The sequence below is a fragment of the Brienomyrus brachyistius genome, chromosome 10, assembly GCF_023856365.1.
Source record: "Brienomyrus brachyistius isolate T26 chromosome 10, BBRACH_0.4, whole genome shotgun sequence".
NCBI classification, from domain to species: domain Eukaryota; kingdom Metazoa; phylum Chordata; class Actinopteri; order Osteoglossiformes; family Mormyridae; genus Brienomyrus; species Brienomyrus brachyistius.
In genome coordinates this window covers 14,657,863-14,673,554 of record NC_064542.1, presented here as the reverse complement: position 1 = coordinate 14,673,554, position 15,692 = coordinate 14,657,863, and the positions used below count along the sequence as shown (strand labels likewise).

Below are 15,692 nucleotides of genomic sequence, written 5' to 3'. Positions count from 1 at the left end.
CAACATAGGAGGGTGAGGCAATACATACATAATCACCCACGGTGATGTTAGCAATTCATTCAATGAGACCTGGAGAAAAACTATGAGTAATGTTTATTTTTTGTTCCTCCCCTAAAACTGAAGACATGATACATAAGTAATATGACATAAGTAATATGGAAAAAGCAAGTGAATGCAAGGAAAATGAGGCAGTGCCCACCTCATTTTCCTCACGGACCTGAATGGAATGTGCTTCCCCCTCCTCTTCATGGTGGGCGTGTCTGGTTTCGTAACACTTTTCTAGTCACATGATAGGGTGGCCATCAGGGACTGGCTGAGTGGTGCAATAGGCGTTTACCAGGTCGCGCTTAGCAGAAGAAAAGCACACTGTTGGTGGCACCTGCAGAGCATCATCGCATGGGCTCCCCAGACTTGCAGCTAGTCTGTCCCAAAGTACTTCTGTCCAAAGTGCGTGGGGGCTACAGGATGCACCTCTGTAGTGAGAATCGTGATGTCTGGGAACTCCTGCACGATTGACTGTGCACCTGGTCGGGAAAACGCATTCAAAGTGTTTCAGTCACTTCAAGAAACCATTCTGTGCTTCACTGGAGGCATCCCACCTGCCCGAAAGCCCAGTCTCTTGGGGAATGTCATTGACCAACTCTTTCTTACAGTGGAATTCTAAATCTAGGTTGGAGGTTAACAGCCCAATCATAGTTGAGCTTGCAAAAAACAAATAATAACCTTGGCAAGTGATACTCATGGGATGGTGGGGCATTTCAGGAGTGACCTACCGTGGGGCGTGGAGAAGAGGCTGAGAAGGATGATGTGTTTGGGCTGCAGGCCATGTTCAATAAGCACCCTGACAGCCTCTATCACGGTATTACCTGTACCTGCAGAAACAAAAGTAAAAAGGTTCAGTATAATGCTAGCCACCTCTTAATGGTGAAAATATCAGGTTGGGCGGTTTACCCGACTGAAATTAATGTCAGCCTAAAGGAAATGCAAAAAAAAAAAAACAGTTCCTTATCGGGTAACTAATCTGCGAGGGTGGTATGTATTTAAATACATATGAAACAAAGACTGTTTTGTCGCAGTAAAAGTGAAAAATAAATAAATCCAGCATATCTATATATTCTGCTTAGTGCACCGGTTATGATGCAAATGTTACTTTTGAAAGATGCTAAAAGACATTGGAGTCAGCTCTGTGCAATTTCCTCTGGGACTGGAACAGTAAAGTGGGCATACGGAGACAGGGAGAGAAGCAGAGCGATGGCCATTAGTGCACTATTTCTGGTGGGCTTCATTCCGCTATTCATCACCTCCATGGCCGTCTAGCGGCACTGTACAATTTCCTTCAGAAAGCTGTAATTATCTACCATGGTTTAATGATGCTGAATTATATACAAAAAAAAAATTTAAACGCTGCAAAGGTCATTGTGAAAGAAACCAGAAAGTCTGGCATGCTCTCTATTCTTCAGTTTCAAAGGAAATGTGGAAAAGAAGGTAAGAAATTGTTATCTGCTAGGAAAGTACACTCATTTAATAAGAGGTTTACATGATACCGTACTCAGTGTCATGTCACAGTGAAGTGCTTGGTTTTCAGGCTAAGGGGTTAGTGTCCAGAGTTGCTGAGAGGACACTTCTGGGTCTTATTCCCCATTTGGCTTCATCCAGCTAAAATCCACCCGTAAATACAGATGAACCAAGCAGGGGGGGGGGGTGTCAGGCTAGGACTCCGATTGCAAGGTCGCTGGTTCGAACCCTGGGGTCAGCAGACTGATGCTGCTATTGGGCCCTTGACCTCTGGTTGCTCCAGAAGCACTGGATGAAAGTTTAACCCTGCCATTTCACTCTCACCTGAATGGGTGTGGATGTCTGGAAAAGGAGCGCAAGATGGGATATGGTGGGCAAAAGCATTCCAATGCATCTGTACTTGTGTAAATGGGAAATAAAGCATCATTTCGTTTCATCGTTAGATCACCGTCATATTTGCGGGTTGTCACTGCCGATACATATAAAGTATAGCTACAGCGTGTGCAACCACTGCTCCACAGGTCAACTTTGACCAACCCTAACCCCCCAAACTACTGATTTAAGTAAACACTCCTCACACACCTACTGTCTCACCTCAGATACCCAACCCCAGACACAAGTGTACTCACTCAGGATGGGGTACATGAGCAGGACTTTTCTCCTGTAGATATCAGGGGGGAATTTGGCATAGTAGACTTTGGCTTTCTGGGTCTCCTCGTCGCTCTGGATGAGGATCTTACCAATGCGGATGGATCGGCAGCAATCCCGCAAGCCCTGCTCCATGGCTTCTCCTGCAAGTTGATGGAATGTGTGCGCTCAGGAGCAGAGTGCCACTGTTTGCCTTTTCTCCAAGGTGCATTATTAAAGTTGCACTACAGTAACTCTCCCCAGAGATACAGGAAAAAAACTCATTAACTTTTATAGAAATATGAACAAATAGATAGCAAACCCATTCCCTGATATAAACGGAACTGTAAACATATACACAGCTTTTTTTAAGTACAAAGGCCAGAAACACTTCTATATCCAGACCAGACTCAACAACCTAGAGAATCACTTTGAGTAACTTTTTGTATTGCTATGTGGCGGTTTACATCATTTGAAAGGTACTTGATACGGCCTATTAGCTGGACAGTGGGATCGCAGTGCGCTTATCGGCACAGTGTGCTTATCGGCAGTGCGTGCATAGGGGACACCTGCATGTACGGCTCCGCTGAGCGTCGCACTCACCACTCCTCATGATACTGACACCACAGTTGCCCTTCTCGAATTTAACGCCATCATACTTGTGCCCTGCAGGAAGACACAAGAAGGAAGGTAGGTGACAGAAACACCAGAACCGTAAAATGTTTCCCTTTTCGGAAAAGCTTCCCCTAACACGAGGGACTCACCAGTGGGAGTTGTGACGGTGCACTCGGTGAATGGCAACTGGTTGAGTCCTTCCTCAACTACAAGTCTAATCTGGAAGAAAGAAAAATGTAAAGACTACACAAACTGGAATGCCATTCACCAACTGCCCACTAAAATCATTTGGTCATAATGATATTTCCCCAGTCCTTTCTGTATTAAACAGCTTTCATTTTATAGCTAATGATTATCATGGGGCCAATCACCATGTCTAAAGTACACTGCAAGGACAAAAGTATTGGGACACCTGGCCATTACACCTACAGTTACTTTTATGACATCCCATTCTTAAACCTTAGGCATCAATATGGAGTTGAACTCTCTGGGCAAAAATTCCAACAGATACCAAAATCGGATGAAAAAGCTGAAAGTATTCCCAGAAGAGTGGCAGCTGTTATAGCTGCAAAGGGGGGGGGGCAACTCCACATCGATGCCTAAGGTTTAAGAATGGGATGTCATGAAAGTTCCTGTAGGTGTTATGGCCAAGTGTCCCAATACTTTTCTCCATATACCATATGTGCTTCAAGATTAAATTAAAAGATCAACAACACCAACATGTGAAATCTGTCCGATTACAGTATTTTGACTTCAAGCCAAACTTACCAATCGATCTGCACAAAACACAAAATCCCCTCTGCTGGTTGCCCTGTTTAAAGCAAAAAAGACACAATTTACCACCAATAGCAATGACAGACATATTTGTAGGAATGCTCATATTTGTCAACACCCTTATCAATAAATATCCACAACAGTATCCGTTACAAAACAGATTATCGAAAGAGTACTTTTTAAAACCCCTGTTATAAGATCAAAAGCTTCTGTGGTATTCATTTAAGCGCTGCACTTATGTTCAACTGAGTGCCATTTTAATTTTATGAGTCAAAGTATAACAGTGCTGAACCCTCCCCCTCTCCAAACACGTGTGATCCCATTCCACCTTCTGGTCGTGGGCAGCTGGCGCTTCCCGTAGGCATGACCGGATACGAGTCCGACACGAAACGAAATACGGCATCTATCCAAGCTACACGTATACGGATACACGTGGGTCCATACATATAAACCACGTTTAGTGTGATGCTTCGTCGATCACGTCCGCAGTCCCGAAAAATTGGGGGTGACCGCGGCACCGAATTAGGGGGAAGTGTCCTTACTTGTCACGGATGATAGTCTGCAGCTCTCGGATTTGGTCATTCAGCGGGAGCAGCTTAACTCGCGGCCCGAGCTGCCACGGGCACGGCGCTCCGACAAGCCCACTTTCTTGGGTCTCCTTGACCTCTGCGCTGGAGATGGTGCCGCCGCCGGAGCCGCTGTTGACGAACCGGACCTGCTTGACAGCGTGCTCCTCCTGCGTGGGGCTGCTCAACTGCTGATTGTGGCAAGGCATCTTATTCCCTGTCGACGTTTTAATGTCCAAAGCTAATTCCATTAAATCGGATACGGTGTCCTCTTAAAAACTGTCCACGCCGCCTCCTCTTTCTAAAGGTGTAACAAACTGAAGAGAAAGAAATAAAAAGTCAAACATACGTGCCCTCCCACATGAAAGGCGCCATTTACTTGGCCCGCTAAGGTGAACGCGCCCGAACACGGCCTGACGGAGTTCTGCACATGACTGCTGCGCCGTAACTGCGCGCATCCGACTGCGCAGATACCGCGCCGCGCTGACGTCCGCACGACGCACGTACAGGCCATATCTGGACGGGGATGGGGAAGCCCTGCTGCGCAGGCAGTCTAGTTAGAAAGGCAGTAGTGATGATTTGAAAACAATTCATTTATATTTAAAATTATATTCGACACAATGAAGATGTAACACAGATATCCCTCCTTGGGGATATTGATTTCAGGGAGGCAGATGAGGGGCATCCAGGAGGGGCGGGGTTCTGGCCAATGCTTGGCTGGTATTACGGTAATACCGTATGTATTGTCGAATAGGGTGAGGGCAGGTAGGTGGGCAAAATTTACTGAGCGGGGCTAAAGAGCGGTGGGAAAACTTCTTGCCAGCTTATTTTATCACCGTTGAATAACAGAATGACAGATTTCCGGGACATTGTGCATCATTTGCCGGTGTCAATTTGCGAGAGGTTCCCAGGAATTACGGGAGAGGTGGGATGTCTGTTAACATTAAAAACTCTGTAACTCAACCCCTATTTAATGTACCTACACATGATCTGATGCAAATGTTGTAACGTTTTAAGGCTTAAATGTTACCAAGTTATATGAATTCCAAGCATAGGTACTTAAAACTTTAACAATATAATGAACATCATAATGGACCCTGATTATTATTATTATTAATGCTTATTTTACTTGAGTGATTACAGATTTCATATTTCAAGCTGTTGCTGTAACCGCTGTTCGGTTACACGAGCCACAGCAGCCGGTGTCAGACCACAGTGCTGCGGTATTGATGCTCCCGGACTCGGCTGGGCTGAAGCACGGGCGATCGCAGACACCGTAGTCCAGGACGGCTATTCGTAAATCCCCCCGCCCGACGCCGGTCCACGGCAGCTTCCGAATCCGAGCAGACGGCTGGAATCGGGCGAAGCGGCGTGGCGTGGCGTGCCGGAGTGGGCGGGCTCCGGGGAGACCTCTGAACCCGAGGACATCCGCCAGTCTCCTCCCTTCGTCGCTCTCCCCGCGTTCATCATGGCGCCTCCGTCGGTCTTCCTGCGGTGTGGATTTTACTTCCAAAGACGGAAACTGGGTCTCTTGCTGCGACAGACGAGCTCGTATCACGCCGTGAGACACGCCGACGAGAAGAGAGGCCAGACCCCGCATAAAAACCAGAAGGCCTTCCAGGTGAGCGGCTCACGGAACACAGCTCGAGCCTAATTTGAGTGCGCCTGGCCCGGTAGCTGTCACAAGGACACTCGGCGCTAACCGATCCACATGTTACCGGTGATCACAAGTCGATGCTAAACTGATGGGTAAAAAAAGTGTGTCTTGGTTAACGTTTAACCTACAGTTTACATTGTATAATAATTTTGTAAACGCCGCCGTAACTTTTTAAGAAACGGCATTGCCGTGTGCATTGAGTAATCGGCGAGCATTCTTCACTGCAATGACTGCATCGGACACTTTCTGTATTATGGGTTAACTAATCAACATATAAACACGGAACCACGCCTATAGTGATCGTCATGAGTTTTTAGCCACTGAATTAGCCTGTCAGAAAATGCTACGTCCGAGTAGCTGATCAGAGAAAGTAATTTGAACTGCATGTCAAGTAAGTTTAGTCAGTGTTAAACGATAGCAAATCCTGATGTTAAAGTCACGGGCTCCTAAACCCGGAAGAGTTATAGTATCCTAGGTGTCGGTGTTCGGTCATCTTATACGATCGGTGTCATTTTCTTTACTCGGGGTTTAATAATGTGACCTTTGAACGAGCCATCAGAGTTCAGCTTATTCAGTAAATGTCCTAAATATGTCACGCAGGTCACGTGATCTTGGGAGACTAACTGCTCGTGTTATGGTTTGCAACTTGGGCTGAAAGATAAGGCATCGTAAGTTCCCACCCTGTATATCTTGTTCTATGGACGCCCTGCATCAATATTACCCGCCAAGCAGTCCTCACATGACAACCCCCCCCCCCTCACCACATCCCGTTTGTTGTGGTGTGTGTGCCTCAAGGTGAAGCACGTGTGATGGATTCCAGCGGTGTGGATCTAAGTGATGTGATGTGTAATAGGAGAGTGAAGGTCACCCAGTTGGACGGTGGAGATAACGGTTAACAAGGGGGGGGAAAAGTCACTGCAGTGTGCTCCATCTGCTGCGTTTGGCTCTCGGCCACTTGTTGAGCTTCCAGCCATCCTCTGTAGTTGTGCTAATGCTTATGCGAAAGCTTTGACTGAGATGGGGGGGCTGCACAATATGTATCTCTGCTTGCAAAACACTAGGTGCTGAAAATGAACCTCTGGTCTGTGCAGTACAAGAGTGGGTGGAACAGCTGTGTTTTCACACCAATTGCAAAGTTTACTGCAGCTGAGAATATGAGGTTGCTTACTGTTTCTACCAAGTGTTCAAATTTTTATTTTGAACTAAAATAATACACAGTCTGTTTTGTTAAATATAGCATTTAAAATATTCATCTCTCAGGGTCACTGTTCCCGATGGGAGGGAGCACAAGACAAGAATATGCCCTAGATGAGATGCCAGTCCATCAAAGGAAACACACACACACACACACACACACAAAATAGACAATTTTCTGATGCCTTCTAGCCTAACTGCATGTATGGACTGCGGTTAGAAATCTCTATCACAGAGGAAGATCATGCAAACTCCACATACACAGACCAGAGGTTAGATTCGAACCCCCAGTGCAGGGGTGCATAATATATTATGTGCATGCACGATAATCACATCTAGGGTTGCAGAGGACTGGAAAATTTCCATGAACTTCCCAGAAACTTTCCATTCCTTGGGAAGTTAAGCTGGGGAGTTTTGGAAATATTCAAAGCTGGAAACTTTCCATGGGAATTAGCGGGAATATACGGGAATTAACTGGGAAACAGAGATTATCGTAACCCAAATTCACATCACATTTGCACTGCTTTGGGTCTGTTGACACAACTGGCATCACCACCAGCTTATTTTGCATAATACGTTCTGTTTAGCTAGACAGTAGTTAATTTCAGTTCATTTCTTACTTTTGTCGTCTTATTTGTTTTATAAATATCGCAATGTTACTTGCAGAAATGTCACGTATTGCAATGTGACATCATGCAGCCCTACCCTAATACTGGAGGTCTGAGGAATCTTGTGGCATTGTAATAAAGACCTCTGCTCTCATTTGGGTATCTGAGGATACAGAGTGCCAATATTGTATATTTTTGTAAAACTTCTCATACAGACTTTAAGTATGTTAGTGTTAGTCCTACCAATCCAACTTATTTATCATGTGCATGAAAACGTTACAGTTTCGCGCCACAGCTGTCTGTTAATTTTGTTTGCTGTCCATTAGTGATTTTTTTTTATACAAAGCTCTTGCAAATAAAAACACTGACCGACTAGATGTAACACTCCAGAGAACATCAGTTAAATCATAGCTCCACTCTGAAGTGGTGTAAACAGCAACTTTCACAACAAATTAAAAAAAAAAATCACAGTTCCACTCTGTGGTATACCAGCTTTGGATTAACACTTAAAATGAATCATAGGACCAAACTCTTGAGTTTCTGCTTGGTGGAGTAGTGACATTATTTTAAATGAGGAATGTCAAAATAATTGAATTGCAACACGTTTATTATCAGGGAAAGCTCGTTTTCAAAGCTGTTTTAATTGGAGCTGCAGCAGGGGTCTTCCTCCTGTTCTCACTCACTCACGCATTTTGTGTATCAATACTTGCGCTTCAAAGAAGGTGAGATCTCTTATTGAGGAACATCAGCATCTCTTCTTCTAATCAGTGATGTTAGGCGCTGGAATGAAGAGTCTATTACGCTCGTGCAGGAAGGAGCAGAGGAGCTTGGTTGCAGTAGCAGCCAGTCAGGGGAAATTGTGATGCAATTCTCTTTCAGTGCTGTTGTGGATTGTCTGATCTTGGCATGTTTTGCTCTGCAAGGATGAGTCTGCACTTGTACAAGTGCTGATGAGGCAGTCAGACACTGTCTCCATATCGCGCTCTACTAAGATCTCACCAACCCTGCAGGTTGCTGTGTTTTGACATGGCACCTTTACAGCAGGTTTTCCTTCTGATATCTCCCAGGCTTCTTCTCAACCTGGTCCAGTTTGTCTGGATTTACTTGTATCTGGAAATAGATGGCTGTGTATGAATTTTAAAGGGCTCCGTTATTTCTGTTACAGCAAAATTAAATCTTTTAATTATGGAAGAAGGTGGTTTAAATTATGGTTAATGTTCACATAAAAATGTTTTGCATTATCATAATTTTCAAAAGATATGTTTGAGCTGATACAGCTACTCGGGTTCAATCAGGAGAAAGCACCTGTATATTGTCTGAGTGTTTTCATCAGGCTTAATACCCTGGTCAGTACTGCTCTCTAGTAAGAAGTAGTTTAAGGACCGTTCTGGCAGGTATCATATCAGCTTCAGCCTCAGTGCCCCACGCCCTGGTCAGCTCTTCAAAGGGAGTTGAAACCTCGGTTATCTCCTCTGTTATTGTCCACTAGGTCACTGTCAGTGTTGCAGGGAGGCTGTGCTTGGCTGCATAGATGCTGAGAAGGTGCTTCTGCTCCATGAAGCTCTCAATCATGTGCCGTTCCACCTAACTTGCGCATCTCGCTGCAGGCATTTTGTTGGCATGTTCATGGCAAGCTGGCTAGTCTCCCGGTGTGTATCGGGCTCTGGCGACTGCTTCAAATGGCCTCCTGTTTTAGTTGCTTTAGCGGACCCTTGTCTACAACCGGCTGAAATGTCAGCTCCTCAGGCTTGGCCTTGCCTTGTCCGTCAAAAGCACATGGACCCATTGCTTAACTATTTCTCCTGGTGTTCAGCACCTTCTCAATACCCTGTGTCACATGTTCAACAGTATCAGACCAACAGAACTGACCAGCATGCGATACCAAACAATTAATTAAAAACTAGAGTCCGTTGTGAATTAAGGCTAAGTGATGACACTGGGCAAGCATCTGAATTCCAAATATCCGTCATAGAATTAATTGCGGTAACGCCCGCTGGACAATTTTGCATGTGGTCATTAATCTTTTTGGAAAGGTCTGGTGTGAGCGTGTCTGAAATACAGTAAAGAGGAGGTATGATCTACCAAAAGTTCTGTAAGTTTGCGTAAGTGTGCATTTTACTAACATTGATTTGAGCTGGCCGTCTTATGTGAAATTAATTCAGTAAATCCTCTCAGATTTTTTTTTTGTCTTTATAAAAAATCCTGCAGTGTTTTCTTTTTGAAAGCAGCTTTGAAAACTAGCTTTCCCTGATAATAAAAGTGTTGCAATTCAATTATTTTAACATTTCTCATTTAATATAATGTCACTACTCCAGCAAGCAGAAACTCAAGAGTTTGGCTGATCTTTATGAACAGCTGTACCCCATGGAATCCTGTCCTTTCCTTTCCTTATTAAGCTACTCTTGCAGCCCTGCCACTCCCACGTTGACAGACACCAATGTTGCAAATACTAAAGGTGGCCTTTGGGCCGTTTTCATTTTACGCAGTGCGGACGTTTCTCGTAGCGCTAACTTTTTCAAAACATGACTTCCCACATAGATTTAAGCCTTGCTGGCACAAGCTTTGATTATGTCCAGTATGCACCATGTTATATGACATTGTAAATGAGGAGGAACTGGATAAATGAACTTAAAGCAAAAATAAAATAAAAATGGATTAGATTTAACATAGCAGATACCGAAGAAATAAAATATATTTTGGCTTTGATACAGATCCTGCAGATCGGATCAGAACATCCCTAGAGGCAATGCTAATACCAACTGTGCCACCCACATTTAAAATACACATTAAATAAATATTCTACTACATAGCTGGCCAGCATTGTTCTTAGTCATGTTTCTGACAAATAAAATTGTAATATTGAATTTTTTTCTAATACTTTGTTGAAATGGCTTTTTATATTTAGCGTTTTTGAAATGATGCTATTTTTCTTGCTGCCTTGTGCTGACAGATTAAATAGTAGCTTGTACCTTGGTGTTATGTTATAGCTTCACTCTTATAATTTATTTAGAATTGTACTTTTCTCATATTATGAAAATGAATTTTCAACTATTCGTATATAATCTGTTTGGCCTTTTATGGGAATGTAAGGGGACGAGGAATTGCAAAATTTTAATCAAAGTCGAGCAGACTGTGTAACTTACACTAAATCGATTACCACCCCGACCCCTATACTGTCAGAGGAATTGCAGTTGGCAGCTGGTTTTTGTCATAATATGCAACTAATCTGATTAACTAATAAGATACCCAAAGAACTTTGGAACTGTAACCACAGTCGTGAGTGACTGTATCTCCCAGTGTTTTCTCATATTGTTACCACGTACCATTGCAGTTACAGTGGTATAGATGGGATCTGTATAGCAATTCCCTGAACCTAAATACATTGCCGGCCACATGACGGCATTTCACAGTTGCACCGATCGATTTAGACTTCAATTGGTTTGGACCTACAGTTGCTGTATACATGGTTCGGTTATAAACGGAGTGTATTGTTGAAGTCCGACTGTGACGATAAGATCCCTTCTTCTCTTCCATTGTTTGTCCTATTGATCTGCGTCCGACTGAAGAAAATGTCAAGTGTGCTAATAGTCTGTGTTCAATGTGATTTGTTAAATGCACATTTCTCATGGAGAAAGAAAAGTGACACAAATATGACGCATCATCTCAGGGCTGGGTCTCTAGACGGAGCATGAAACATTTTAAAAACTAGATGGAAAGAAATCAGGGAACCTGCAGAAAATGCGCTTAAATTTATCAGATATCGATATGTCCATGAAGCCTATTGATCTGCGAGTAGATGCTGTACATGAATGAAATTGTGGTTACCCAAAAGCAAAATGCTTCACCAATAAAATAATGGAATTTCTTATTCTGGTTAGCCAGCCGTATTTAGTGGTCCCAGTTTTTATTGCCGTATTGGATGAATGTAGTGCCCTAACTCCATCCAGAAGACATATTTCTCTTTTGAATTAATTGTACAGTGTTGTGTTGAAGCACATCCAAGACAGGAGAAGCATCGAAAGTGATTTATTTGGATGTATCGACTGGATATTATGGGGTCATATTTTAAACGGGCCTATGCTAAATTTTGTGAACATCATAAGCATTTTTGTCATTTTCTTGTCATTTTACAAACGTATGAATATGGTTTATTTGACATGAGCAGACAAACAGTTTGACAATGTCTTAGTTTAAAATGGAAATCATACAATTTTATATTTGTATATATTTAGGGCATACGTATGGGACATTTCTGTTTGTCACTGGCTAAAACGTCCTGCTGTTCATGAAGCTGGTCCACATGTCTGTATTACTGAAATGTTAAATCTTTCGGGTCATGTGTTGTTGACAGAGCCCTGCCTGCACTTTCTGCCCAGTGACATTGTAAGCATTTCTGAGATTTATGTATGCTGACAGTTTTTACTGTTGAAACAAACATGTTCATCAGTGGGGGGTCTCCGGCCAAACAGACCTTTCGGGCAGAATAATGTGGGTCTCCTGAATGGACCTGAAATTTTCATTTTCCCCATAGGAAACGATCATAATAGCTGCCAGATATTTGAATTTGTGCTACTCAAGCAGTTTCCAGGAACCAGTTGTTTTTGGTTTAGGTAAAACTCGACATTCAGCCTGAAAGTGATTTTATAATAATGCACGGCATTAGATGGAATTGCATGAATTTAAGGGCTGTGCCCAAGCCAGCGGACACATAATAATGTTAAAACAATTCGAGTGCACAGTAAGAATTCTCCTCATACACGTGAGGTGTCCCCCCCCCCCCCCCACATTCAGCGTGGGTAGGGAAGCCCCGTTTGTGAGTTTGAAGTGGAGCCTTATCAGTGTTCGTCCAGAGAGACTGCTGCAGCTCTTGACATCCACATTATCCCTGTGAACGGTTTTTTGCAGTTCAGCCCCGGATTGAGGACAGCGGTGTGGGCAAACGGACGGACCGGACACAGACGCATCCTAGAACCCGTGAAGGTACGTCTGGTTCTGTACCATCAATTCGAGCCAGTTAGGGCCCGAACCTTAAATGCTGCACCGATTACAAGGAGGTCAGGTTTTCCATTAAATCACATAATTTGTTGTATAGTTGTTGTGCTTCCATAGCATGTTATTAACAGGCAACCACACACTGGTTTCAATTCGTCAATAAATAAAGCATATTTAGAGTGTTGCATTTTTCCGAAGAGGTTTGCTACAAGGCACATTATAAAGTTGACGTAATTTTTTTTTTCTAAGGGAAATGAAAGATGTGGAAAAACAAGAAACGTAACAACAGTATTGGGGGGAAAATAGATATGATTCCCTGACTTCATTGTGGATGATCGGGCAGTAATCCTGAAGAATAATGTCCTTAAAAAGTGCAGGTGACAAATGCAATTGTAAACTGTATATAAATTACTTGATTATGGGCGACGGTACTTGGGGGCGACTGATTTATGCTCCAGTGATCCAGCTGTTATAGGCGGAGAACTGAGGATGACGGATGCAGATAAATGGATCATGCTAGCATGCTAATCCGTTCTCTAGACACTGTTGCAGGCCAGCTGTTTGGGCGCAGCTGATGATCAGTTTGTTTGGGGGTCAATGCAAGAAGTAGAAATAAGGAGAGAGCCAACTCCCAAACAGGAAATGTTCCCGCTAATATGAGGAAAGCACATGTAACCTTAGGGTGAGAGTGCATACTGCTTAGCTCACAGACGGCACTGCAGCCTGACTTCGTCCTGTTTGGCAACAGCACTTTAGCTACAGGCAAAAAATAGGCAGTATTTTTTTTTTGTTCTAGTCAACATTTGACAGTATGGATGCTGGACATGAGAAAATAGATTGTTCCAGAAAATCTGAGGCCTTACTAATCCTCGTCAGGGTCATGGGGGGAGGAGGGAGCCTGGAGCCTCGGCCAGGCAACAGAAGGCTGGTGTACACTGCCGACGGCATGTTAGCTCATTACAGTTGCACATACTTATAATCATACACTATGGGCAATTTATAAATACTGTTTAGCCTAATGACATGTTTTTGGACCGTGGGATGAGATCCACAGGATGTAGGGAGAACAGGCATATTATACACAAGAAGCAAAGTCGAGGTTCAATCTCCCAGCGCTGGATGCGTGAGTCAACAGCACTACCCACCAAATCAGCCCATCCTTAATGTACCTTGATTACTTATTTCATATATGGTTTAAAGTTGTTAATTCATGAAAAACTAAACTTCTGCTCTAAATGTGATGGCTTGTTAGTGCAGGGAAGCGAGTAAAGACTAATATGTAAGCTTTTTGATTTTAGTTAAATTGTTGCAGCTGCTTCCCTTGAGAAGCTTTAGGGAAACATTTTAGGAGCCGGACAAGATAGAAGTCAAACTTTAAGGCTGATAAGACCCAAGCTAAGAAAATACCTTTCCACTTATACTGGGAGTGCAGTGGAGTATGATGTAAAAATTGGCACTTAAACTGGGGGAGAGGGCAAAGAGTCATTCGTAACGTTTGTGTGCTGGTCAGCCGTAAGGGGTCGTCTCTGCTCAGGCTTGCTGGCTCATAGTCGGCGTGTCTTTATTTCCTGTTTAAAACTCTATAATTAACATCATCCTTTACAAAGACACACACAGACAGTCTGGGGCAAGGCAGCCGTGCATTGTACTCAGCATAATTGTGTGTGTGACATATAACTTTAGAACTTTAGAATATGTACTCGACATTTTCTGCAGTTCTACTGTGAACAGAAAATTCATGGTTTGTGTGTTTGTGTCTGTGTGTCTGTGCGCGTGTGAATTTCAGGACCTGACTCTATGGCAGGCAGTGGACAAGCGGACATGCTGGCATGGTCATGCAGGTGGAGGCCTCAGCGCGGATCCCAAGAACGTGGTAAGATCCCCAGGCAGGGCTCTGAGTTACTCAGCGGGCCTTATTTAGACACCAGCTGAAACAGTCAATGAGAGCAACTCGGTAATGTAGATAATACTCTAGGGCGAACTGAAAGGCAGGTATTGAAATGTACTTTTTTATTATATTGACCCCAGTGTTGTCACACTGTTCAACAGACTCTGCTGTGACATATAAAGGATGTTTCCATCCATCCATCCATTTTCCAAACCGCTTATCCTACTGGGTCGCGGGGGATCCGGAGCCTATCCCGGAAGCAATGGGCACAAGGCAGGGAACAACCCAGGATGGGGGGCCAGCCCATCGCAGGGCACACTCACACACCATTCACTCACACATACACACCTACGGGCAATTTAGCAACTCCAATTAGCCTCAGCATGTTTTTGGACTGTGGGGGGAAACCGGAGTACCCGGAGGAAACCCCACAATAACATGGGGAGATCATGCAAACTCCACACACATGTGACCCAGGCGGAGACTCAAACCCGGGTCCCAGAGGTGTGAGGCAACAGTGCTAACCACTGCACCACCTTGCCGCCTCAGTAATAATGATTAATAATAATAATAATAATAATAATAATAGTGCGTTCAACAAACATGTGCAATATTGCTAACATACAATACACATGCTACGGGGCTGTCTAAAAAGCCTTCACACCTGCCCTATTGTGGTCACTTATGGGAACCTTGTCAGTAGTATACGTTATTTGTTAGTTGTTTATTGTCTGTTTGTTTAATGTTAGTTGTTCTGTTAATTGTCTAGTCTCTGAAGAAGCATTCACGTAAGAATTTCATTGTACTCTGTACACTGTACTTTGTACATATGACGATAAAAGTTTGAATCCAGCTGAATCCTAACTTCATTATACATTCATAGAACATTCAGTGCACCGTGATAATTTGTAATGCATTCGTGCAACATTCATAAGCAGTATGTAAGTATACCTTAGTGTCTTAAAGCATCTTTCATGATGTGACTGCTATAATATGCATTAGTAACAAACATTACAATCATATAACCATATAATGTTTCTTATTATTGTATATTAAAGTGGTTAAGGTATGTTAGGATGTTAAGGTATACTTGCGTACATGCTGCTTATGAATGTTCTATAAATGCATTATGAAGGTGCACTGAACGTTCTACAAATGCATTATGAATGTACAGACGCTCCTCTACTTATGAACCATCAACTTATGATCTTCAACTTATATCTTTTTATGTGTTGGTCAGGAACACAGGGCACAAT

General features: G+C 43.3%; 2 protein-coding genes across 2 annotated transcripts in view; one reads left to right on the top strand and one right to left on the bottom strand.

The window, feature by feature from the left end:
• Positions 1–78: 78 nt before the first annotated feature.
• On the bottom strand, positions 79–4,528 carry uprt (uracil phosphoribosyltransferase (FUR1) homolog (S. cerevisiae)). Its single transcript, XM_049027363.1, has 7 exons — positions 4,074–4,528; positions 3,526–3,568; positions 2,907–2,976; positions 2,746–2,808; positions 2,145–2,306; positions 774–872; positions 79–524 (listed from the first exon to the last, which is right to left on the bottom strand). The coding sequence occupies exons 1-7, from the start codon at positions 4,346–4,348 to the stop codon at positions 418–420; spliced, it is 819 nt and encodes a 272-aa protein (XP_048883320.1). The 5' UTR covers positions 4,349–4,528; the 3' UTR covers positions 79–417.
• Positions 4,529–4,892: 364 nt separating this feature from the next.
• The window catches only part of abcb7 (ATP-binding cassette, sub-family B (MDR/TAP), member 7), a 34,184-nt gene continuing 23,384 nt past the window's right edge, over positions 4,893–15,692 (top strand). Inside the window, exons 1-4 of the mRNA XM_049027334.1 lie at positions 4,893–5,022; positions 5,241–5,718; positions 12,462–12,536; positions 14,335–14,421. Of these exons, the coding sequence (XP_048883291.1) occupies positions 5,566–5,718; positions 12,462–12,536; positions 14,335–14,421 (315 nt within the window). The 5' untranslated portion in view covers positions 4,893–5,022; positions 5,241–5,565. The remainder of the gene's footprint in view (positions 5,023–5,240; positions 5,719–12,461; positions 12,537–14,334; positions 14,422–15,692) is intronic.

Excerpts from the sequence above, each read along its gene's own strand:
- uprt (XM_049027363.1), bottom strand. The coding sequence starts at position 4,348 with ATGGAATTAGCTTTGGACATTAAAACGTCGACAGGGAATAAGATGCCT. Across the intron at positions 3,569-4,073 it reads CAGACTATCATCCGTGACAA|GGCAACCAGCAGAGGGGATT; the intron begins GTAAGGACACTT and ends TGCTTTAAACAG. Across the intron at positions 873-2,144 it reads GCTCATGTACCCCATCCTGA|GTACAGGTAATACCGTGATA; the intron begins GTGAGTACACTT and ends TTGTTTCTGCAG.